Source organism: Pseudomyrmex gracilis, unplaced genomic scaffold (assembly GCF_002006095.1).
Source record: "Pseudomyrmex gracilis isolate BER0280 unplaced genomic scaffold, ASM200609v1 scaffold_139, whole genome shotgun sequence".
Classification (NCBI taxonomy): Eukaryota; Metazoa; Arthropoda; class Insecta; order Hymenoptera; family Formicidae; genus Pseudomyrmex; species Pseudomyrmex gracilis.
The window spans coordinates 2,038-24,559 of NW_018020723.1; the positions used below are offsets into that span (position 1 = coordinate 2,038).

Genomic DNA, 22,522 nt, shown 5'->3' on the forward strand with positions numbered 1-22,522 from the left:
ATATATATATTATTTAGTGTTATATATATATTATTTAGTACTAAATAATATATATATATATAAATATATATATATATTATTTAGTGTAACAGCGGCGGAAATAGCGGAAGACTCGAGTTTGTTGGCTATCGGATTCAGCGATTCTGGTATAAAAGTATGGAGTTTGATTCCACAAAAGTTGAGATTGATGAAAACGGGTGAACAATTACAGGATATTGATAGAGAAGCAGGTAAAATGAAACTAAGAAGAAACGAAAACAGTTCTAGCACGTTTGTAGATTTATAGTACATTTGTACGTAAAAAAACGTTGTAGACGACGTGTTGGTCAGAATGATGGATGATCGAACGGCGGAAACTGCAAGAAATCTATTCGGTCATAGTGGACCTATTTATAGTCTTTCGTTCAGTCCAGATAGAAATCTCTTACTTTCGTCATCGGAAGATGCTACAAGTAAGATGTCAAAAAAGCATAGAAAGGTTTTGCAATTTTAATATATTTTTAACATTATATGTATTGTATATATGTAAAAGAAAATAATCGCGGTGAAAATTAATATTGAGGTAATATTTTGATATTTCCTCACTCCCTACGTATAATTACATAAGTGTCACGTATGGGATTTTCAGTTTATTGCATAATGACACTTAGAAAGTCATGTTCTTTATGGTCACCAAATATTAAAAAAAAATATTCATAAATAAAGTACAAATTTGAAACCGAAAGATCCCTAACTATAGGGAAACATATGAAGCTTTATACTTTTAAACTGCTCTCCTCTAAAATTTGCGTTTTGGAGTTACGGGATTATACGTAGGGAGTGACGATTTTGTGACTTTAGTTAGGTTGTGGTCTCTGCATACATGGACATGCGTCGTCTGCTACAAGGGTCACTTGTTTCCCGTGTGGTGCGTAAGATTCTCGCCGCATGGTTATTACTTCGCAACTGCCTCGAACGACAAGACAGCCAGATTATGGGCAACTGATTCTCATCAGCCATTGCGAATATTTGCTGGCCATTATTCAGATGTTGATGTAAGTCGTTGTTTGTCAAGAGTTACATTACTTTATAAATAATCAATTGTTACTTTGCAGGTGGTACAATTTCATCCAAATTCAAATTACGTCGCGACCGGCTCGAGTGATCAGACTGTTAGACTGTGGGACTGCGTGTCCGGCAGTCAGGTCCGTTTAATGACCGGACATAAGGGATCAATTTATTCTCTAGCCTTCTCGACGGAAGGACGATTTTTAGCTTCCGCCGGTGCCGATCATCGTGTCCTCGTATGGGATCTGGCGCACGGTCATCTTGTCGCGGCTTTGTCGGACCACACCGGTAATATTCATTGTCTGTCGTTCAGTCGAGATGGCAATATTCTAGTTTCAGGTACTTTCGCTTCTATTCCATTAACATAAAAAAAAATAAAAAAAATAGAAATATAAAAAACCGGAACGAATGTTACTAACAAATTTTTATTTTGTCAGGATCTTTAGATTGCACATTAAAATTGTGGGATTTTACAAAACTAGCGGAAGAGATGAGTTTGGAGGACGTTAACGTCTCGCATAATCCCGATGTGAAAACTAATGCGGAATCTTATTTACTGCGTACCTTTGCCACAAAAAATTCACCTGTAATAGCGTTACATTTTTCGCGTAGAAATTTACTGTTAGGTATCGGTATGTTCGATTCGACATGATTCACGGCATTTATTAGGTTTTTCATATACTTCTTGTACATATATATGAGAATTTTTTATGAGATAAATTTTTTATACTTCTTAGCTTTATGATATTGTGTAATACTAGATATGACAAAAATAATATTATATGTACATATATGTGTATAAAATTTAATAAAAGCTATATTATATTACAAATTATATATGACCGGCGGTGTCTCTGGAATTCATCATCTGTTTTTATTCTTTCTCTGTTTGCGATTATTTCGGATCGTTGTTGCGATGAATAATATACAAAATAAGAGACCGCTCTGTGCAAATATAACTTGAAATACGAGGCAATAATAAGGCCGAGCGAGATGATGCATTGCGATCGATAATTCGCACGAGTTTTGCAACTCGAATACGACAGGCGAGTGAATGGGGTGAATGGCGGTAGTTTCGTGGTAAACTAACAGTGGTATGTAAGTAAGTGCGACAGAGCAATACACGCACACACACACAGAGAATTTGATCCGGAGCAAAAAGTTGTTGACGGAAAAAAAGGCAAGTTACATTGGAGGAAAATAAAAATGTCTGAACACAAATGAAAGTAAGTAAGCGGTTCTCTCTGACGTTCACTCGGGTTTTCACCTGGGCGTTGTCCTCGTAAATTTATCGCGTTTCACTTTCGCTTTTAACGACGATGGACGATGACAGTGCAAGGTTAGGTGAGTATAATATTTACATTGCAAAAGCTCGCGATGTTTTCGCGATTTTGACATAATTTTTTTTTCGAACAAATTTCTTTGTACTTTTCATTCGTACAGCTACGGAGAGTTATGAGGTGGTTAAAGCCTTGTACGACTTCAAGGCCACATTCGCGAAGACTCTCAGCTTCCGGGAAGGTGAACACTTTCTTCTGCTGCAGCGCAACATCAAACAAAAAAATTGGTGGCAAGTTGTAAATAGAGGAGGACGTCTGGGCTATATACCATCCAATTATGTTACTCCTGTAAAGGTATGTATATATTTGTATATATCTATTTTTAAGACTAAGTAGACAAATATAAAAAAAAAGTATTGTCCATATTGTCCAATTGGTCATCAGGTGCAGCCACAATTCTTGATTGGATTTTTAGAAGACTGTATAATAACTTTGGAAACTGAAGATAATAGACAAGGTGACTCCTTGCATTCTGACAAGCAAGATCTTCTAGCAAAATTAATAGAAAAGAAGAAACTAATCGAACTAGGTATAAAGACTAAAAGACCAGCGCCTAAACCGCCAGATTTTAAATCTAATGTTCAATCGAAAGAAACGTATTTGACAACTGTCAACGATAATGTAGATGTTAGATCGGCGCCGAGCAATACTTCCTACGCAACAGCACAAACTACTCTTCATGGCAATACAAATGCAGATATAAGCAATCATGCGATTACACAGTGCCAAAGGTCGGGAGGAAATGAGCAGCGCGTGCAATCGCTTCCTCGCCAATCGTCGTCGGATATTGTGCAGAAAGTTCCGACGCAGATAATCGAAGTGCGTAAAAGCGCTTCACAAGGTAGTATACAAACAATACATAGTAACTCTCCGGTTAAGACCAACTCACCAGTCAAGAGCAACTCCTCGCCAACCAAGAGCTCGCCAGCTAAGAGCAATTCCTCGTTATTACAAGCCATTAACCCGCGAAGTGCTTATCAATTGCTTGACCAAGTGCGTAAAAATACTCAGCTTAGTCACGAAATGTCGAAGGTAGCGGTTACAGTTGTAGTAGCTAGTCTGCAGCAACTGCTGCCGGAAAGTGTAAGTCACTATTTTGATGCTTTGCTGCATCAGCTACAAACACCGCTGACCGTGTCAAAAATTAGTATAGAGGAAACTTACGATGCTAATAGGTTGAAAATTATTTTCAACGAATTGACTTCGTGCAAGGAAGATTCACAGCAGAGGAGTTGGATGCTCTACGAGGATGAGGCTGTCATTGTAGATTATATCAAAGAATTGACCGAAATACTGGTACTTATCTTTTTATTTTCTATAAAACGATATAAAAATTTGAATTTTTTAATTTATTAGATTAATTTATTTATAATACACAATATTATATGCGAGTTTGTGAGATAACATATATTTTTGTTTTCCTTTAATTAAATAGACCAATGCTGACGCAAATGTGTCAAAATATGTTTTGAGACAAGATCGATATAACGGGGTAACAATATTAATACAGTATTATCAAATGGAGACAAGATGGACCATTAGACAACTATTGTTACAATCGTTCGGTGTTATGTGCAGTTTGGATCCTATGGTTCTAACTATAATGTTAAATAGTATTTTACCAATGGAATTAGCAAGGTATTGCGAATTAAATAATCTAATAGTGCATATAACAATTTCAAATAATAACTTAATAATTTTTTTATAGAGACATGAAGAGCAATCCTAGAAATGTGCAGAGATTGAAATATTCTTCTGTGCTGCTTACAATGATATTTTCAATGGGTGAACCTATGCCAGTTACGCATTTGGGTGAGCTAAATACAAACCAACGTAATATTATAAATTTTTGGAAAAAACTGTAGAAAAATTCAAGTATTAGTTTTTTTTTTTTGTATATTAATTTTTGAATTTCTTGCAGAGCAACTTGGTACAGACTTTATATCGTTTCTTCTGGACTTGATAGAAACACCACCCGATACAGATTTAGAAGATCAAATCCCAGACTTGTTCGTAAATTTAATATTATCCTACAATCTGCAATTTGCGTCTTCTGAAAATATAGTTCTTAATGCCTTACGTGAGCGGACTGTGGCCAAGACTTTCACTGAAAAAATTTTATTCCTTTTTAACAGAGAAGGTAAATTTTATGCACGTAATGTCAGGGCTGACTGTCCGAGCTGACAAAATTTTAACTTGCCATAGAGGATCCGGTGCGCATATTTGATCACAAACCACAACCGCCGCACTCTGTGTTGAAACTTTTTATCGATTTGTTCAGTAACGATGCCATAGCAAGTTTGTTTTACACCAACGATGTAAAAGTTCTTATTGATATTATACTGAGGCAGCTTTTTGACATGTTTCCCGGTGATAAGGTATTACATAAACATAATATTATATAACGTAATAAGACTAATGTTAAATTTACAGAAAAAAAAAAAGAAAAATGTAAATCTCTCACTTGTTATTCTCTTTAATGCAATGACAGCGTAGACAATATTTAGAACTCTGTCGTCGAGTTCTACGCACAACGAGTTACAACGAGCATCGTCATCGATCTGAGGATTTGCTAAAATGTTTCACAAGGTAAGATTCATTGCATATGTGTGTGCAATGTAACTACGTTACAATAATTTATCATATTTTTACAATGTATTTTCTGTATTTATTTATTATGCTAGGATATTTTGCGAAGAAACGACAGAGAGCCAAGAAGATCAGCAGGTAGTACGCGAAATTAGCAATGAGTTTCCACGCTTCTTCCAAATGTGACATTTAATTTCATCCTCTAACCCGGATTTAGAGGAAGATGATTTGCAAACTCTCGTCTAAACAATTCTATTTTGAAGTAAAAGAGCAGAATCACACAAAATTTTCTTAATCCTCTTTCGGCTTGTTTATATATATATTTTTTTTTTTTTTTTTTTTTTAGCGAAGAAGATAGTAAGACGCACACAATTTATGAAAGATTAATGATATATATATATATATATTTTATGACTGCCATAAAAATGTCTTCATTTGGTTGGTGCTATAAAACACATCATTCGTATAGGTAAAATCATAAATCACAATTTAGTGTAAAGGACGTCTAAAGTTATTCATTATTATATACTATGATAGTATAAAAAACGATAAGTCCTATCCATTTTATCATATGAGGACCATTAATATAGAAAAAAACATTCCATTGGCGTAAGTTGTATAATCAGTAGGCAAAGGTCGACAGAGAGGCGACAAAGATAGGAAAAAGAAAGCGGGATAGGAAGAAAGAAGGAGAAATTTCCATTAGAAGAGAGAAACACTGCACACACATTGTATTGTTTTTGTTTTTGATCAAACTACGCAGGATATTTGTTAACACAACAATGAGCAATTATTTAAAAAAAAAAAAAGATCTAAAAGAAGACTTTTTAAGAATCAAATTTATAAATTTTTTAATCAGTTGTAGAAATTAATTTATATGACGAAGTTAAGACAATGCTTATATATCGTATGATTATGTGTGTGTAGTGACAAACATGACATGAGATCTTCAGTATCAATTCGAAGTTTGTCCGTGTTATTTTTGTCGACCCGTAAGTTTATTGTTATAATAGAGTAATTGAAAAAAAAAAAAAAAAAAACTGAAGTAACTTATTACATACACAGATAAAATTTATAATATAAATATAGATATTCGTCTGTGTGTCTCTCTCTATATTGTTAAAAATGGAGAAGTTAATTGAAATTACAAGTAAAATTTCTCCGTGAAAAAATATAGTCTAGTCCACACATCTCTATGTATGTTAGAACAAGATATTCTCTCTCTAAGTCATAGAAATTAAATTCTAACTTAATATATATATATATAGTTTACTTTTTGAAGAGAGATATAAAATATACTTTGTCTAAAACACAGTGCCGTTTTTATTTAGCGTATTTTCTGATTATAATAAATAAAATCTTGAATATATAAATTCCTTGAGAAGAGAATTACTCATAAGACTTTATACTAGGTGCCACTGCGATCAGTGAACTTGCTAGTCTATAATTAGTGACTATATATTTTTTTAAGCATGTTACATTCTACGTTATGTTTGCAACTATCGACATGTCAATTATATAGAAATCTCGAATTTATTGTGATTATAATGTTAAATAAATTAAAAGTTTAGCTTACGTGGGGTCTTTATCGTGGACGTTTGATTTCTCCTTTCTTCCACTATTTCGAGAAGTTTGGACAAATCAAGATCATAAGCAAATTTCTTAGACTTACATCACTAAGAAGAATAGTATTCGTATTATTAAACAACAAAGTATAAGATTTTTATTTTGTTTCTTTTATTAACAACAATAAATATATATTGATTTCTTTATTGAAAATATTTCAAGGAGTTAAAAGTGTATGAAATAAAATAAAACTTGTATTACAACAATAATATGACGTATGTATAAAAGCGGGAGAGATAATTCATTCGATGCGATGTTCGTGGCAGAGGTTTGCCTCCGTGACTATAATTGTAAAAACGAAAGATAATTTCTGTGCAATATTTTGTTCGCGCATTGTTGCGATTTCTCGTACAAACACGCAAATGATTAGTTTCATGTGATGTGTGTAAAATGTAAGTGTCTTTGGATTCACAAGAGCGGTTGTTTCCTCAAAACGATTATTCACCAGTCATCATTTCCATGAATTCTGTAAAGAGAAAAAATACAAAAATGCAAGGAAGCAAGTGTTTGTTCGCGTAGAACTTGTTTCAAATTAATTTGAAAATATGCGAAAATGTTGAATTAAAGATTTCATTATTACACTCCCAACTCTAATAGTTTACTTGCTCTTGTGAAGAACGAATTTTCTTACATAAAAAAAAATTAGAATAAAAATAAAAAATAGAGAAAAAAACATTTAAAACTTTAGAGACTAAATTCTAAAATATATATATTCTAGATCTTTTTTTCTCATTCAAATATAGTTTTCTAGAGATATATCTTATGTACACAGTTCAATAGAGAGAAAGAGTTTTTATAAATATCACACTTTGTGTGAGCTTCATCGGAAATTGGAACGGATGTATGATTCTGATAAATCGCTACGATTTGTTACATACACACGTGTAAATAAGCAGTCGCGAGATCAGTGGCATCCTCGATCTGCCAATTTGTTCGGTTGTATGTATAAATAAATTATTTTGACTTTACTTGCTCAATATGTCGCGTAGACACATATATATATATACTTCTGAACATTAATGTATATATATATATATATATATATATATATATATATATACATGTTAATGTTCAGAAGAATAAAAGAACAGTGGAATTAATTAATAATTTTAATTAATTCCATTTTTTTAATTTTTAACACTTTAATTTACTTTCCCGTTTGATTCAGACTTCATATTCGCATTTTATCAACACTAAAGTTAAACTAGAAAAAAAAGTAAGTATTTTTCTAAGTCGCACAAGAGAGTTTCCAGAATTTAAACCGATCACAAACATTGTTATCCTCTATATTATTTTTTGTTTACATAATTCACAGTTTATTAAACCTCACACATATTTTTCTCGAGGAAATGGAAAGAAAAAAACCAATTAGAAACCTACCATCGAAATCTACTGTACCGGATCCGTCGGAGTCGATTTCTTCGATCATCATGTCCAGTTCCTCGGTCGTCAGCTGATCGTCCAGCTCTCTCAGAATTTCACGCAAACATGTTGTTGGGATGTAGCCGTTACCTGATACAAAACAAAGATATAATGCAAGAAACATTGTGTAAGTAATATTTGCATATTACCGTCAAGTAATTGCGCGCAATAATTTCTAATAACATAAGTTATTGCGATGTGGATGTCTCTCTCACCTTTCGTTTTACGCGCTTGCGCTCACAAAAGTTACAATTCGAAATATCGTTAACATTGTTAGTTCGCGCTCTTTCGTTGGTAATTACAAAGTTGCACATCTCCAAAATATATTTCGACATGTCGTCATCTTCCTGACACAAACGTTAATTGCAAAATTTATGCGCTCCGGGTGGCGCAGCGAATATTTATCTTCTCGATGCCAGCAAGTGTTAAACCGCATATATGCCACACTTTCAGCATAATCGTAATTCGCGAAAGGTGCGGTTACGTTATTCTTGGCTTTCGTTCGCGTACACGTGAGATTCCTCCGGTGTGGGAGGAAATCACACCGTCCTCGCGCACAGTCCTCGCGCGTTGAATTATTTTTACATTCAAACTACAACAACGAGCTTAATGCAAAATTAATGCGCCTGTTGATGGGAAACGTATTTCGTGATTCTCTTGTCACGCGCGCGTGTCAGACACTTGTCACGCGTGTGTCTCTTCTCCGGTTGTGAAATTTCTCCGGTTTTCGGTTCATTTCTTTTGTGAAGTCAATCATTCGCACCGCTTTGGACGCGTCGCGTTGCTTTTCAACAATGCGTAATAATGTTCTAAATTAAACTGTTTTACAACCAGTTTTTACCTTCCTTGTCGTAGAGCCTGAATGCCTCGCGAAGTTCCTTTTCCAACGCCTCCGCGTCTTCCTCAACGATAAACTTCGCCGCCAACGTGACGAACTCCTCAAACTCGAGCCGTCCGGATTCTGCGTGAAACGGCGAAATAAACACATAAGAAAACCGTGTTTCCGTGAATTCTATAAATATAAGATTTCCGAGGAAAGGGATGCGGTCGCGATGAATTAAATCGTTTGACATTCGACAACAACTCGCACAGGGGCCAATTGCGCGCGTACAACGTTATCCGACGATCAACATTGAAAATAGGAAGAGTAAACAAGCTCTTATTGTTACACAGTGCCTCGTTAATAATCCTTATAAATAAATTTCATGTTGTGCTTAATGCGACCAGACTCGGGTCGATTGCGTTTTCGAAAAGGGAAGATTGCCATTGACTTGTTTTCGTTGGCGTATTTGTCATTGCGATATTTACTATCAGCGTCGACTTCGTCGATGAGCTCGTCCAAGATCTTCTTGTTGAACGGCTGACCCATTAACCGAAGAATGTCGGCTACCATGTCGGTGGGAATGCTGCCGCTTTTGTCCCGGTCGAAGCTGTCGAAAGCCTTGCGCAAGACTGGAAAAGAAATTTATAATCAATCATTATCTTCTCCGCGACATGTGCAGCAAAATCGGAGTCCGATGATCTCGAACAACAAAGAGAGACGATGTAGAATAGTACTACTTTCGAAATCGGTGTGTTTTTCGCTATACAAATCATAAATCTCCTGGTTGAAAACTTTCGCCGAGAGGCGATTCGAATTTAGACCGAATGTTAACGCCCTTCTGTCAGTAAAAGAGCAGCTGGCGCTGAGCTTATTTGGCTCGATGCGTCTTCGTTCCGCGCGCGCGGTCCGCGCACTGGACTCGCACACAGGAGATTTATTTACTTATTTATCAATCCCGTGTAAGAATCAAAAACCTCGTGATTCCTCACACCTTGCGATCGCTTTTCGTGTCGCGCGAAATATATTTTATGACACATCCAACAAATTAAATTACGCCTGACTCGTCCCCCGCGAGAGATTTAACGAGATTTTATTTAAACTCCAAAATCCTTTTCGACGGCGTTTTACACGGTATCGTATTACCTTACTCTAAATCTTCCTATAGCAATTCTCTTATGGATCGTCCGCGCTTTATTTTTAATCCAAAATAAAATTGTCGGCCATAAGCCAACTTCTGCGTGGCGGAATTGTTTGCAAAATATTAATATGTATATATATATGTTTTTTTTTTTTGTATATTATATACATACGATATAAATACATCTGTATACGAATCTAACGTTTATACGCGCGACAAGTGTTGCGGATCGATGTGCGATATCGAGACATCGCGCTCTTTTTCCCGAGAAGAAACTTCAAATCGTCGATCGCAGATTCTTTGTATTGTCGATCAGGAACGCGAAGGAAAAACAAATTGCGTCTCGATATATTTTACACGCTTTTAAAGAATCTCGCACACGGTTCGGAGCTATATTCGTAACGCTCTTCGGAGCTCCGCGTTTATTGCGCCGCTCGAGCAAGGCTCAAAGTTCCATGAGACATTTCGTTTTGAAGTTTTTTTGCTACATTCATCACGCGATATCTACGTAAGACGCGCGATCGCAAACAGCTGGAAAAATGATGCAAATCTAAACGCGATCGTTAATTTTTTTCCGAGCTGGAGAAACTCTCTCGTTTATTTCTTGTTCTTTTTCTATTTATATCATTTCGATATATATCCGCGCGGAACTGATCGCGTTGTGTCGCGCAAGAAGGATACTCTTTTCTCTCGCGTCGAGAAGATCGCGTGTTCGTTCTCTCTCCGCAGAGAGCCCGGCTATACATAGACCGCACTCACCGCAGCTGCTCCCGATCGGATTAAAGCGTAAATAAACTCGAGTAAAGACGGGGAAAGCAATGAAAATTTATCCGAGCTCGATCGAACACACCATTCTCTCCGATCTAAAAGGCTTCTATCTTTAGTCTTAGGTGTGTGGAGACTTCGTGCTCGTGTGATGCTCCGTCGCGAATGTGTTGAACCACACACACGCACAAGAAATGCTTTCGTACTATAATAATCTTTTTTTTTTTATTCATTTTAGATATTGATTTGAAAATTTGTACAATTGTTATCGCAATTTTAAACTGGTATTTAATAGATTGTTAACAAGATGATTAAAAAATACGTACCAGCAATTTGTTCCGCCGGCAGCTCATCAGCCTGTAAACATCGTAAAAAACGCGATAAAGTAAAATTCATAAATATATTGCAATATCTGCAAGTTTATAAATTTGTAAAATTTTTTAATATTGCAGTATTTGCAATTTTGTAAATTTTTAAATTTATACATTTGCAAATATTATATCACCGAGATATTATCGGTAAAATTTTTATTTAATGAAGGTACGTGTATCTTTTCGCGATGTATTTCTATATGCGGTTAAAAAAGATAATTTTTATCATTCTTATTACTTTTAAAAATGCACAAATTGTTAAACATTAAATTTTTGACACGGTTTAGTTGATAGTTATTTTTTGAAAAAAAAAAAAAAAACATTACCCATTGTTCGTGCGTTGTTAAAATTCATTCAACAGGTTTAAATTTCAACTAGTCAAGTTTACAGTGTTATTTTTTGAAATCACAATTGATTTTACCGTTGCAATAATTTGTAAATCGACTAGTAAAACTACTTTTTCGAACCGCCTCTTTAAACGATTTGTCACAACTAAAGTGTATATAGTAGCGGAAAGAGAGAGCACTCGGTCGATTTTATTTTACTTGATATCATTATCACAATAGTTCCAAGTGACAAATTCTATCTTTGTTTTTTATTTTCACAAAAAACACACTTTTAAAGAGGCGGTCGACTTGACTCGCCGTCTAAGAAACAACCACGTTTTTCTATAGAATCTCATTCATCCTCGTTCCGAAATAATCTCTCTCAATCGAAAGCGATCGGAGATGATCACTTTTACACGGGAGCGTTAACAGAGAGTAAAAAACTACAAGTGTTAATCGCTTAATCACGATGCATATAAAAAATAAAACATAATAGATACACAAGAGATTTTTAGAGAAAAGATTAGAGAAAAAAATTACGACCTAAAGTTAAATGCCAGACGTGCAGAGATTATACAAAAAAAAAATTAAATATATATATATATACGATTTTTGTGACAACAGAGTCAACAGGTTTTTGAAAATGTCAGAGAAGATAAGAGAGAGAGAGAGATAGAGAGAAAAAGAGAGAAAAAGAAAGAGCACCGAGCACAGACAGTTAAAAAATACAACAAATATGAGAGTAGACTACAGTCTATGACAGTAGGAAAACGTGTATGTTTACCAGGGCGACGACTTACAATATCATCGATAGAACATACCATGATGACGGCGCGGTCTGAGTTTTTGACTTTTTTTTTTTTACTTTAAATTACACCAAGATAATACTGTACGATCGATCCCGATTTCTCGCAGGAACGAGTCTTCCGTCCGAGAGAGAGAGAGTGTGAAAGCAAGATTTGAAGAATTGAGAGGAAAGCAATGAGATAACTCCCGGTACAGTCTTTCGCTCGCCGATTAAACGCACTGCCGCGAGGGGATGCTGCGCCGCGATAATATTCGAATGGGACAATATAGCGGTTGCGTGCCCGCGATTGTGAACCGCACCCCGCAAAGCTCCAGCCAATCGTCGGCTCTAGAGCTTTCAGGAAGACGTTTGCGCTATTTCTGGGATCCCCCGATGATGGTAGCAAGTCGGACTCGCGAATGCAGAGAGAGAGAGGCGGGCTCCTCCTCGTCTCTCTCTCGCGTTCGCCCGCGGGATCCGGTAACGCCATCCGGTGAAAAGACGTGACCGGTACTTTGTGTCCATTATTGGAATCAAATTATTTTTAAATTATTTTGAAGATTACGATATATCTACAAAGCAATAAAAAAAGTATAAGAGAAAGAAAACAATTTAATTAAAATTTAATTTATTTCTCACCGTGAAAACAAACGGCGATTTATCGAGACAGAGAAAATAGCTTAAAAAGTTTTGAGTTCAAGATGGCAATAATCTGAAAATTAGATGTAATAAAAAATCGTATTTTTTTCATAATTTTAATTCTCTCTCTCTCTCTCTTAACAGAAGATAAACAGGCTAGTGAGAATATATACGTACAACGGTGTAATTTAATATGCGACAGAATAAATCTAATTAAATCTCTGTTCTCATTTGTAACACGTTTCACATTCGATGCCAGGAAACATTAATCGCTACTTTCAATTTTTTTTATACAAGTTTTTATTGGAAATCTCTGTATTGTACGATCACACACACACACACAACTGTTTTTGTGCGAACATAACTGTATATTGTAGCGTGTACGAAAATAGAGAATGAAAATCCCGTGGTTAGCGTAAGCGACAGTAAAACGTCGGGACGTATGGTGCACCGAACACACAAATCGATGTCAGACTTGCTACTTGGAATCAAGACAAAAATCTTCGCAAACAATAGAAGCGATTCGAATCCATTGCAAAACAAATATTGTATCTTTCGGATCGTGTTGTAACACTTTGTTACAACAACAACAAAAACTTATTTGACAAGTTTGTAATTGCGAAGAAGTAAAGAGAAAAAACTTGGTGCATTTTTTTATTTCGACAAAAGTGAATTTTTATCTTACAATCAGAAATATACGTGTTCTTGTAATTTTACATATATATATATATATCTTTGCGCACGAGATATAATTCGCAAATATAATATGAAGGATTTTCGCGCGCACTAACCAGTTCGCAATAAATTTGTCAAAAGTCGTGTCACACAAGTGTCACGTTACAACGCATAATTTAGAATCTAATTTGTTTAATGAATTTCCACTTGAACGTTCTGTTGAATATATCTGACGACTTAACGTAAAGCGAAACACGCGTAAAACGATTTGTTTCTCGAGCGTGTTACACACACGTTTCATAAAGCGATAACATATTTTATTTCGCTCGTCAATTAATTACATTCGCAAGTAAGAAACAAAATTCGTCGTTTTTGCATTAAGCGCGCTTAACAACATAATTAATAATCCGCGGTTACAAACAAAAAAAGCACAGCGGGAGGATGTGACATTTATCATGTTTTACAGCTCATGTATTTTCGCGAACGTGCGCCAGGTAGAATTTCCGGACATTTTGACATGTTGAAAATGAACGATGGGACACACACACACACACACGCGCAGAAACGCTCATCGTGGGACACTCGCCAGCAGAAAACCTCTTCGCGGACAGTGCTCTGTGCGAGAAAACAATAAACAACCGCATCTTATACGTCGATTTTGAATTTCTTCTAGCTTGGTTGTGTTTATTGTTTAACGACTCGATCGCTGGCAACGACGTATGACTAATTTTGCGACGAGGCGTTGTCAGTTAATGTTACACCCTGGTCAGTTTTATAACTAAAATATCTCATTTCGCGCCACAATGCAATTGTTTTGTTCATTTGCTACGAAAACAATTTAATTTGGTACATTTTGTCGTATTTATAGTCATCGTCAGACGCAGGGTTTTATTCGCAAATGTAAACACATCGCACGCGCGACAAGATATTGGCAGACTAGAATCGCTTTTGCGCGTATAAATTACTAAATACAACATTTATGTAAAGTAAACAAAAATTGTGCGTTGTTATATTAAGAGTGATATCAGTCGTCGAGTTTCACCCGGTACTTTTGTCTATCAGAAAATTACATACACGGCAAATATTTGTATTGGCTGTGGACCAAGTGATTATGTCCAAAAACACACGTTATTTACAATGTTATTATTCGACAAAACTATTGAAAACCGGGAATGTACTGTATAAAACGACGACGATGTGAATCGACGACTTGGAATCATTACAACGAACGCGCATTTCCAATTTGTTTATTGCGATCAAACGAGTATTGGTTTGGTTTTCCGGACACGCTCGTGTGGTTTAAGATATACCGCGCTCTCAACAAGTGCGATCATTTCTGCTTCTTCACAGATCCGCACACAGCTTTATTAGTTTTTAGAAAATTTGGCATCGATAAATCAGCCTCTTGGCATAACACGACGTCGCGCATCGCTGGTTTTTCTCTTCAATCACGAAAATTCTAATCCGATTGATATATTCTCGGTCACGTGCTGGACTTTATTTGTGCAAAGTAACAAATTCCCACACCTTAAGTATGTTAGTCAAGGCTATCACATTTTGCGAGCTAACAAATCTATTATATGTGTGAATTAATTTAAATCGTCAATCGGATATTTGAATATCGAATGTTAAGTGATGACAATTGTTTTTCTGAGGCTGTCGCATTTTGCGAACTTACAAATCTATTACGAGTCAAATATCTTGAACACATCGAATATCAATTAACAATTGTTTTTTTATTTTTGGAACGGACTAAATTTTATCAGTCAAAAAATATTTAACTTCACTCTGATGACTCAAATTTGTTTTCGTTGTTTTCACGTGGTAAAGAAAATGCATTCAAACACAAATCGATCGATAATGGTGCTCGAATATCGCAACTCTCGATTCTGCGATCAATCGAATACCGATTAATCGACTCGTTATATTCTATCGCTAAAGCCCCTTGCACAATGGACGGAATAGCGATAGCGAAAAGAAATAACACCAGTTTTAAAGAGTTTATATTCATAAATAACGATAGGAACAGCGGAATCTAACATAAAAAAAATACACACGTATCAATGCAGATCAGAAAATCGGAATAAGCAATAAATTTTCCGACGAGTTGGAATTCTGTGCGTCTATTGCTTATCGCTATCGCTATTCCCTCGCATTGTGCAAGAGGCTTAATGCTACTTGTTATCGGTCCGGTGTATTTCAATATTATTTTATTTATTGCACGCGTTTGTGTAAAATAGAGTCCTGTGTTTTTTTTTTTTTTTTTAATTTAAAGCAAAACACGCGCATTGGTGTTCGCACATTGGTGAGAAAAAGAAACAAAAGAAAATAAAGTGCAGAGAGTACAAGTAAAACAGAGCGAACCTGTTGTTTTAACACGTTGAAACACGATTCCGGAGATTGTGTGATAATTTCACGTTCAACCACGCATATAAAGCGTGTATCTCTTTGAATATCTCCTTCAATTAACGCGTCAATTTTTCACGACGATGCCTGGAACTCCGATGGAGCGGGAAAATAACATGTTGGTAGGAAAATTGCAAACCGCCGAACGATCGCCGGAAGAACCGAAGCAAGAGACCGTTGTTAGAGAGATAACGCAAACCGATCGTTTGAACAAAAAACTGCTGGTGTCCGTTTTGGAACGGATGAAAAAATTGGACGGACAATTCGACAAGTTTATGGAAGACAGCAGAGAAAATAGCGCGGAATCGCAGGACGACAACGAGTTTTAAGACGACCGGCGTCTTCGAATTGCAAGTAAACCAGATTTGTGTTTTCAATGAACATTTTTTACAACGATATTGTGGAATATTTCAGAAAAAATCAATTTTTTTATATAGAAAATATTCAAAAGGAACTTACTTTAAGGTGTTTAAGTAAAAATCAGACTTCGTCGCTCTTGAAGCGCAACTTAGGTTAAGAGTTGAAAAGATTTATAGAGATGAGAAACTCTGTCATATATATAGATTTGGAATTCTTGTGTTACGTCATTGTTCTAATGAAATAAATTGTTTTCTTACAGAAGAATCCACATAAAAAAAAAAAGTGTGGTGCTGAAATTTAATCAAGCAAGCTATTTACTGGCAAAGAAGATTTATACACCATGACCGACATTTATGAAGATATAGAACAATATGAAAATCAAGAATCCAACATTTACGATGATATAGAAAATCAAGAATCTGACGGTAATCAAAGAGACGACGAAGAGGATGCGGCTTTTGCCAACGATCAGAAAGACGACGAAGGGACCGCGCGAAGAATCGATCCGAAAAAAACCAAAACGCACGTTAGAAATCCTTTACCAAAACTCGACACGGAAAAATTGAAAGGTTCCAATGGCGTTCAAGCTATTGAGAAGTACTTCGAAAATTTCAAGTTTCACGGCAAAGGACGTGAAAAAGCAGATCTCGATAGAATTATGAAAAGATTGGAATATTGGTCTTATCGGTTGTTTCCAAAATATCATTTCGATGATTTTCTCGCGAGAGTCGAGCAACTCGGATCCAAAAAGGACTTGCAGGTGTTTATCAAGAAATATCGACTCGATATGATTGCTCCGGATAATGATTTGATTATTGAAGACAACGTAGACAGCGAAGAAGAACAACAGGAAAACGCACCTCTCGACGACTTTGATTTATTGATAACGGAACAAATACAGAAGCAAAAGCAAGCTGAAACTCGAGCTTCGGCGTCTGCTGCGGGTCCAAACACCGCTGAAGATGCATTTGACGAACTTGTACGATCATCGAAAAACGACAATACACAGAGTTCGCAAGTAGAAGATACAAATACTGCCAGAAACCACGAATTGAGCGACGAGATTAAAGAACGAATTGAAAGAAACAGACAGTTGGCTATTCAAAGAAAACTTCAGAGATGGAGAGAACAGGAAGAAGCGAAGAAACTAAAATTAACAGAAAGCACAAATGACAAAACATTCAATGATAATCTTACAACCGAGGATAAGACAGATGCATCTCAAACGGATATCACATTGTCACAAAATAATGAAAACATATAAAAAAAAAAAAAATACACATTCTATTTGAATAAAAAAAAACTATAGTAGTAATAAAAATATATGTATAGTAGAGAGAGGCTTTTGTTGTTCATAAGATTAAAATATATACTAGTATTTGTAATACAACGTCATTCTTACTCAATATTACTGTAGAAGCAAAAAAAAAGGTACTTATTTGTAATATTAAGATAAATTTCGTATGCTTTTATTGAAAAAACATGTGACTATTTTTGAGCCCTTCTCGTGTGTTCTTGTATATTTTTATATTACAGTTTAATTTAATTAATTTCTACGTTTTTGCGTACTAATGTATAACACATTGTTTCCTCTTATAAAAGCATCTCCATATTTGTCCTTTAATTGGCCATTAACATATTCTTCTGTTTGTTCCAGTGCTATGTTCATATAGCCATCGATACAAGCCAACACACCTGTAAAGAATTAATTATAGTGATATATATAGAAAAATTGTCCAAAAGAGACAAGTATTTTTTGTCTCTAATATTACATACAAATGAGGAGTAGTAATTAATATTACTACACATTTACCTCTGTAATCAACACCGCTGTTCAATTTTACAACTACAGGTCGTCCGTGAATTTGTTGTATAAATTGAGACAACGCTTCTTTTCGACTCATCTGTCAACATTTAAAAAATCATTGTTTATTGTACATCGAATATGCGTGTATGAAACGAAGGAGCAACTACGTTTAGATGTTTGTTTACACGTTTGTTTGTAACGCGTTTATATCGATGTTGCGTTAAAAATAATTTTTTTCTTACCTTCAGTGATACAAAAGTTATCAAAAAGTCTCGTCGTATTTTCTAAACAATCTTAACTACTAAATCTACAAGATTTTTCGTCAAAGTGGAAGCAGATGATATCCACACCGAGAGCTACTCCACAGTCATCGTCACTAGTGACCTGTGTGTGCGTGGTGCCAGAAGATGGCCAGCGCTCGGTTTACGTAGATTTTAGAATTTTGACAGTGAAAACATTGCGAACCGCGCGTAGATTTTTAATTTTGCTAATTGCAATATCGCGCACATAATTTTATACTATGATTCTCACAGTTTAGATTTAAAATTGTAGAAAAAGTGTTAAAAAACCGCGGTTGTAATCGTGATAAGCAGTATTCGTATACCGACTCGAGACTATATTTATCGACAATAAAGTAAATGTCGCTTTGTAGTTCTTACATCCATTTTGTGGATATACGGCGCTAAAATCAGCAGTCGGGAGCGTTGCAAGTCGTAGAAAATATATTTTCAAACGGAATGACTGCTCTCTCAGGCTTCTCCGTGGCTGGAACATGCCGCTGTCAGTGTCAAGGGTGTCCATGTGTCAAAAGAGCAGTTTATCGTAGTTCGAATGTCGAGTAAAAAATTGTATATTCGCATTTGATTCTTGCGCTAAAAATCGAAAAGGAAAAAGAACGAGTTTTTTTAATTATTCACTAACTGATAAGACGATGGGTATGTGGTTTTTACATATATTAAGATTTATCAAAACACACACAATTAAAACAAACAACACTTGTTTTTACCTGCAAAGACAGGAAATGTTAAATAATATTCTATTTTTTTGGGTTTTATTATAGTTTACTAAGTTTTCGTAGGTAGGTTTTTTTTTGCATATTATTGTTAACAATATCGTGACATTTTACAGCTGTTAGCAGTGGAGTATCTTTTGTATTATCGTCCATAATGACGGTACTGCTGTTTTCCGGAATGCAAATGTACAAAGGTTGGCTGGGTTCGTCACAATTTGGAACTGTATTGGGTGGATGGGTGGGATCTTTGTTGTTTATGTGCACATTGACCGCTGTGGGAAATCTCGAGAGGTCTTTATTCGGAAAGTCATTCCAACAGAAATTGCTTCCAGAAGGTAATGCATTTTCGAGCTTGTTATATTAGAGCATATTTACACAGTATATTAGAAAGATCATTTTTTCATGAAAAAACTTTACATAAAAAGAACTAATCTGTCTTTTTTTTTCTACTTTGTTACAGTGGTTTTTTCACTGACTTTGAGTCTAATTGCTTCTGCTCTGATACATCGAGTATCTACCACAACATGTTTAATATTCTCTCTCCTTGCACTTTATTACATGAATCGAATTTCTCAAGAAACATATGGTGTTTCTGTACAGAATTCAATCCAAGTGCAATCTAAGAGACGCAAATGAATATGTACAAGGATGTTTATATTTTTCTATTATTATACATCATGAAAAGTGTTGATACATCTTTTTCTTGGTTTTCTTTTTTCAATCCAAAAGTCTTATGTAAAACTTTCAATTTATAACATAAACAATTTTCAACTGTAAAACGGTTTATCATATGTGGATCTTTTCTCTAGGATACAAACTAGATAAAAGCTTGAAAGATCGTTACTGAATATAAATTGTAAGTTTTTCATATCAATTTACTTAATTAGATTTAAGAGAGCAATTCATACTGTAATAAAAAGGTCAATGAAACAAAATTAATTTATTTTAAATGATTTATGATCATATGAAACTTAATTATATGAAAATATATTTACAATATAGATATAAATATTTTATATTCTAGGATTTTTGTTTCTCTTTCTTGTGCTTTTCAGCTTCTTCTTTATCACTAAAATATTCGAATATTTCATCCGAATCTTCACCAACTGATGTGTTTCTTTGATCTACTTGCTTTACTTGGTGATTGTTAGCATGTCCCGGCATTACTTGCTTATAAATTGTCATCGCCTAAGAAAGAATAAGATGTTCTTTAATATGACGTCGTTAAAAACAACAATGTAGCGAAACAATGAGCAATTCAGTAAGTAACAAACCTGAGCTACAAATGTCGAAATGTCTCCCACATTGCTCGGTAATATTAACGTGTTGTTAACTTTTGCTAACTTATTAAATGCTTTGATATATTGTTCCGCTACGCTAAGCGCTGCGGCATTTTTTGCGTCCACAGTACGAAGAGCGCTCGCAACTACTTGCAACCCTTTCGCCCGTGCCTCTGCTATCGCCACCACAGCAGCAGCTTCTCCGCTGGCTTTATTTATTTGTTCCTGCTGTGCCGCTTCTGTAACAGTCAAAGGTACTGGCTTGAAAAGGGCCTGAATGCTTTTCAATCGTCAATCTTTAATTAAATCATAAACGACACAACACCTGAAGCTAAAATTTGCGCAAGTCTTTTGCCTTCTGCCACATTTATTTCAGCTTCTCTGATACCTTCAGATTCTAATATAGCAGCACGTTTTTTACGTTCAGCTTCTACCTGCATCTGCATTGCTTCCTGTACTCGTTGCGGTAATTTTATATCACCTGACATGTAGATGCAAAGTGTTTTTGTTAGTTACCATACAAATAATAGTGTGTAAACAAACGTATTTTTACCGTTACTCAGATAAGACAAATTGTTACGCAAATAACGGTAATTAAATATCTTTGCAACTCACGTATTTCGTATCGCAAACACTTTATTCCCCATGCACTACTGGCTTTGTTGATACTTTCTACAATAGCAACATTTAGTTCCTCTCTTTCTCTAAATACTTTATCTAAGGATATCTTTCCTAGCTCAGATCTCATAGTGGTTTGGGCTACTTGAATTACAGCAAACTCGGCGTCCTCAACACCATAAGATGCCAGGTAAGGATCAGTTACTCTTAAGTACAATACCGCGTCGATGTTTAGGGTCACATTATCTAATAAAGAAAAAAAAACAACATATGATTCTGAAGACCACAAAATTTAAAATTATATACGTGTCTTGTATAAATTTATTTACCCGATGTAACCGCACTCTGTTGTGGCACATCTATTGCTAGTTCCTTCAAAATTTGTACATACTTAACTTTATCAATAACAGGAAGCAGAATGTTTAAACCTGGTTCTAAGATTTTGTGAAACTTGCCCATCCTCTCCACAATCCACGCCTAAAATATAAAAATATTTTACAAACTGTTTATACATTACATATGGTTTTTTTTTTTTATTATGAATATATATATATAATACAAACCTGTTGTTGAGGAACAAACATAATAATGGTATTTATTGGAGTTAACGGCTTGTATCGAGAGGTGTTCGAGCCGAACATTTTATTTCTTATATTTGCACATGTGTGATCCTGTAAAAAACACAAAAAATGTACCGTGTGTGTACATATATTTTTCAGACATTTAAAGGTAATTATTTGTGAGACACTTTACCTTAAGAACTCCTAAATTTCTCGTCAGTATCATGGCACCTCCGGTCGCCGCGCGTTTATACATGTTTAATTATATTAATTTCACAGAACGTTTTGTTGAAAAACACATATATATTCGTATTTATATTAGCGTGACACTCTTAATTTTTGTAGGTTATGAGAAAGAAGATCACGCAGCGCGGTATCAAGTGTTGTCGCATCATTAGACGTACGAATATACACTGACGGAGCTTCTGATAGGTCGAATTTTTATCAAGTCCGATTTTTAAGCGAAGACGAATGACAAATGAACATCGCGCCCTTAGGTACAGAACCTCAGGTCTCGTGTTCACGAGAGGTCTCAATCCGCGATCTACGAACGCACCTTACAGTGGGTGCGTTCAGACAACTCAACGGTTGAGAGATCGTCACTTATGATAGGACTATTCTTCAAAATCTGCAGCGGTTCCAAAAGTGTGATCCAATCAGAAGTGATTATCTCTCAACCGTTGTGCAACCGTTGAATTGTCTGAACGCACCCAGTTTTTCGTGGAATCGACCAATGACGTGAAAGTCGACTCGAACGACAAGCGACGGCGATTGGTCCGCCGAGTTCTCCGGTGAGGATTTTTGGGGCGCGCGAGCGACCCCTTCCGAGCGACGCGCGCACCCATAGAATACAACAAGTGTCATGAGAGGAACGCAGTTCGTTTTTCTCTCGATATCAGGCGCGCCGAGAGGCGCGATCGACGGACTCGAG

At 35.6% G+C, this 22,522-nt stretch overlaps 7 protein-coding genes across 11 annotated transcripts in view; 4 read left to right on the forward strand and 3 right to left on the reverse strand.

The window, feature by feature from the left end:
* The window catches only part of LOC109857022 (transcription initiation factor TFIID subunit 5), a 3,685-nt gene extending 1,877 nt beyond the window's left edge, over positions 1-1,808 (forward strand). Inside the window, exons 7-11 of the mRNA XM_020432871.1 lie at positions 85-230; positions 315-452; positions 841-1,034; positions 1,095-1,386; positions 1,485-1,808. Coding sequence (XP_020288460.1) covers positions 85-230; positions 315-452; positions 841-1,034; positions 1,095-1,386; positions 1,485-1,699 — 985 coding nt within the window. The 3' untranslated portion in view covers positions 1,700-1,808. The remainder of the gene's footprint in view (positions 1-84; positions 231-314; positions 453-840; positions 1,035-1,094; positions 1,387-1,484) is intronic.
* A 147-nt stretch (positions 1,809-1,955) lies between these two features.
* Positions 1,956-6,562, forward strand: LOC109857020 (NCK-interacting protein with SH3 domain). 4 transcript variants are annotated; one of them, XR_002250447.1, is made up of 10 exons: positions 1,956-2,391; positions 2,491-2,681; positions 2,772-3,683; positions 3,823-4,025; positions 4,096-4,199; positions 4,309-4,527; positions 4,593-4,765; positions 4,879-4,976; positions 5,072-5,238; positions 5,323-6,562. XR_002250447.1 is itself a non-coding variant. In XM_020432868.1 (10 exons), exons 1-10 carry the CDS (start codon positions 2,367-2,369, stop codon positions 5,160-5,162), a joined length of 1,890 nt encoding a protein of 629 aa, XP_020288457.1. In that variant the 5' UTR covers positions 1,956-2,366; the 3' UTR covers positions 5,163-6,562. The 4 variants fall into 4 exon arrangements, 3 of the variants coding, with proteins under 3 accessions (XP_020288457.1, XP_020288455.1, XP_020288454.1); XM_020432868.1 differs by having other exon boundaries at positions 4,309-4,396; positions 4,523-4,527; positions 5,072-6,562; XM_020432866.1 differs by having other exon boundaries at positions 2,772-2,916; positions 3,013-3,683; positions 5,072-6,562.
* A 170-nt stretch (positions 6,563-6,732) lies between these two features.
* LOC109857021 (troponin C-like) lies at positions 6,733-12,500 on the reverse strand. 2 transcript variants are annotated; one of them, XM_020432869.1, is made up of 6 exons: positions 12,248-12,500; positions 11,077-11,107; positions 9,333-9,476; positions 8,866-8,985; positions 7,983-8,114; positions 6,733-7,068 (listed from the first exon to the last, which is right to left on the reverse strand). In XM_020432869.1, the coding sequence occupies exons 1-6, from the start codon at positions 12,269-12,271 to the stop codon at positions 7,040-7,042; spliced, it is 480 nt and encodes a 159-aa protein (XP_020288458.1). In that variant the 5' UTR covers positions 12,272-12,500; the 3' UTR covers positions 6,733-7,039. The 2 variants fall into 2 exon arrangements, with proteins under 2 accessions (XP_020288458.1, XP_020288459.1); XM_020432870.1 differs by having other exon boundaries at positions 12,269-12,498.
* A 3,727-nt stretch (positions 12,501-16,227) lies between these two features.
* On the forward strand, positions 16,228-17,623 carry LOC109856996 (protein TIPIN homolog). Its single transcript, XM_020432812.1, has 2 exons — positions 16,228-16,308; positions 16,577-17,623. The coding sequence occupies exon 2, from the start codon at positions 16,655-16,657 to the stop codon at positions 17,576-17,578; it is 924 nt and encodes a 307-aa protein (XP_020288401.1). The 5' UTR covers positions 16,228-16,308; positions 16,577-16,654; the 3' UTR covers positions 17,579-17,623.
* Positions 17,624-17,756: 133 nt separating this feature from the next.
* LOC109856998 (U6 snRNA-associated Sm-like protein LSm6) lies at positions 17,757-18,721 on the reverse strand. Its single transcript, XM_020432815.1, has 3 exons — positions 18,364-18,721; positions 18,128-18,218; positions 17,757-18,009 (listed from the first exon to the last, which is right to left on the reverse strand). The coding sequence occupies exons 2-3, from the start codon at positions 18,216-18,218 to the stop codon at positions 17,861-17,863; spliced, it is 240 nt and encodes a 79-aa protein (XP_020288404.1). The 5' UTR covers positions 18,364-18,721; the 3' UTR covers positions 17,757-17,860.
* Positions 18,722-18,832: 111 nt separating this feature from the next.
* Positions 18,833-19,832, forward strand: LOC109856997 (protein KRTCAP2 homolog). Its single transcript, XM_020432814.1, has 3 exons — positions 18,833-19,056; positions 19,250-19,468; positions 19,594-19,832. The coding sequence occupies exons 1-3, from the start codon at positions 19,053-19,055 to the stop codon at positions 19,767-19,769; spliced, it is 399 nt and encodes a 132-aa protein (XP_020288403.1). The 5' UTR covers positions 18,833-19,052; the 3' UTR covers positions 19,770-19,832.
* Positions 19,833-20,126: 294 nt separating this feature from the next.
* Positions 20,127-21,989, reverse strand: LOC109856995 (stomatin-like protein 2, mitochondrial). Its single transcript, XM_020432811.1, has 7 exons — positions 21,785-21,989; positions 21,595-21,702; positions 21,361-21,508; positions 21,029-21,277; positions 20,739-20,894; positions 20,408-20,652; positions 20,127-20,321 (listed from the first exon to the last, which is right to left on the reverse strand). Exons 1-7 carry the CDS (start codon positions 21,845-21,847, stop codon positions 20,154-20,156), a joined length of 1,137 nt encoding a protein of 378 aa, XP_020288400.1. The 5' UTR covers positions 21,848-21,989; the 3' UTR covers positions 20,127-20,153.
* Between the last annotated feature and the right edge of the window lie 533 nt (positions 21,990-22,522).

Coding starts and splice junctions, on each gene's coding strand:
- LOC109857021 (XM_020432869.1), bottom strand. CDS start 12,271: ATGGTATGTTCTATCGATGATATT. Junction 11,108..12,247: donor TATGTTCTATCGATGATATT/GTAAGTCGTCGC, acceptor CGATGTTTACAG/GCTGATGAGCTGCCGGCGGA. Junction 8,986..9,332: donor CGACGAAGTCGACGCTGATA/GTAAATATCGCA, acceptor CGTTTCACGCAG/AATCCGGACGGCTCGAGTTT.
- LOC109856997 (XM_020432814.1), top strand. Junction 19,469..19,593: donor ACAGAAATTGCTTCCAGAAG/GTAATGCATTTT, acceptor ACTTTGTTACAG/TGGTTTTTTCACTGACTTTG.
- LOC109857020 (XM_020432865.1), top strand. CDS start 2,367: ATGGACGATGACAGTGCAAGGTTAG. Junction 2,682..2,771: donor ATTATGTTACTCCTGTAAAG/GTATGTATATAT, acceptor ATTGGTCATCAG/GTGCAGCCACAATTCTTGAT. Junction 4,200..4,308: donor TATGCCAGTTACGCATTTGG/GTGAGCTAAATA, acceptor AATTTCTTGCAG/AGCAACTTGGTACAGACTTT.
- LOC109856996 (XM_020432812.1), top strand. CDS start 16,655: ATGACCGACATTTATGAAGATATAGAACAATATGAAAATCAAGAATCC.
- LOC109856998 (XM_020432815.1), bottom strand. CDS start 18,218: ATGAGTCGAAAAGAAGCGTTGTCTCAATTTATACAACAAATTCACGGA. Junction 18,010..18,127: donor CAGCGGTGTTGATTACAGAG/GTAAATGTGTAG, acceptor AATTCTTTACAG/GTGTGTTGGCTTGTATCGAT.
- LOC109856995 (XM_020432811.1), bottom strand. CDS start 21,847: ATGTATAAACGCGCGGCGACCGGAGGTGCCATGATACTGACGAGAAAT. Junction 21,278..21,360: donor ACAGAGTGCGGTTACATCGG/GTAAATAAATTT, acceptor TTTCTTTATTAG/ATAATGTGACCCTAAACATC. Junction 20,653..20,738: donor TGCGCAAATTTTAGCTTCAG/GTGTTGTGTCGT, acceptor TGACTGTTACAG/AAGCGGCACAGCAGGAACAA.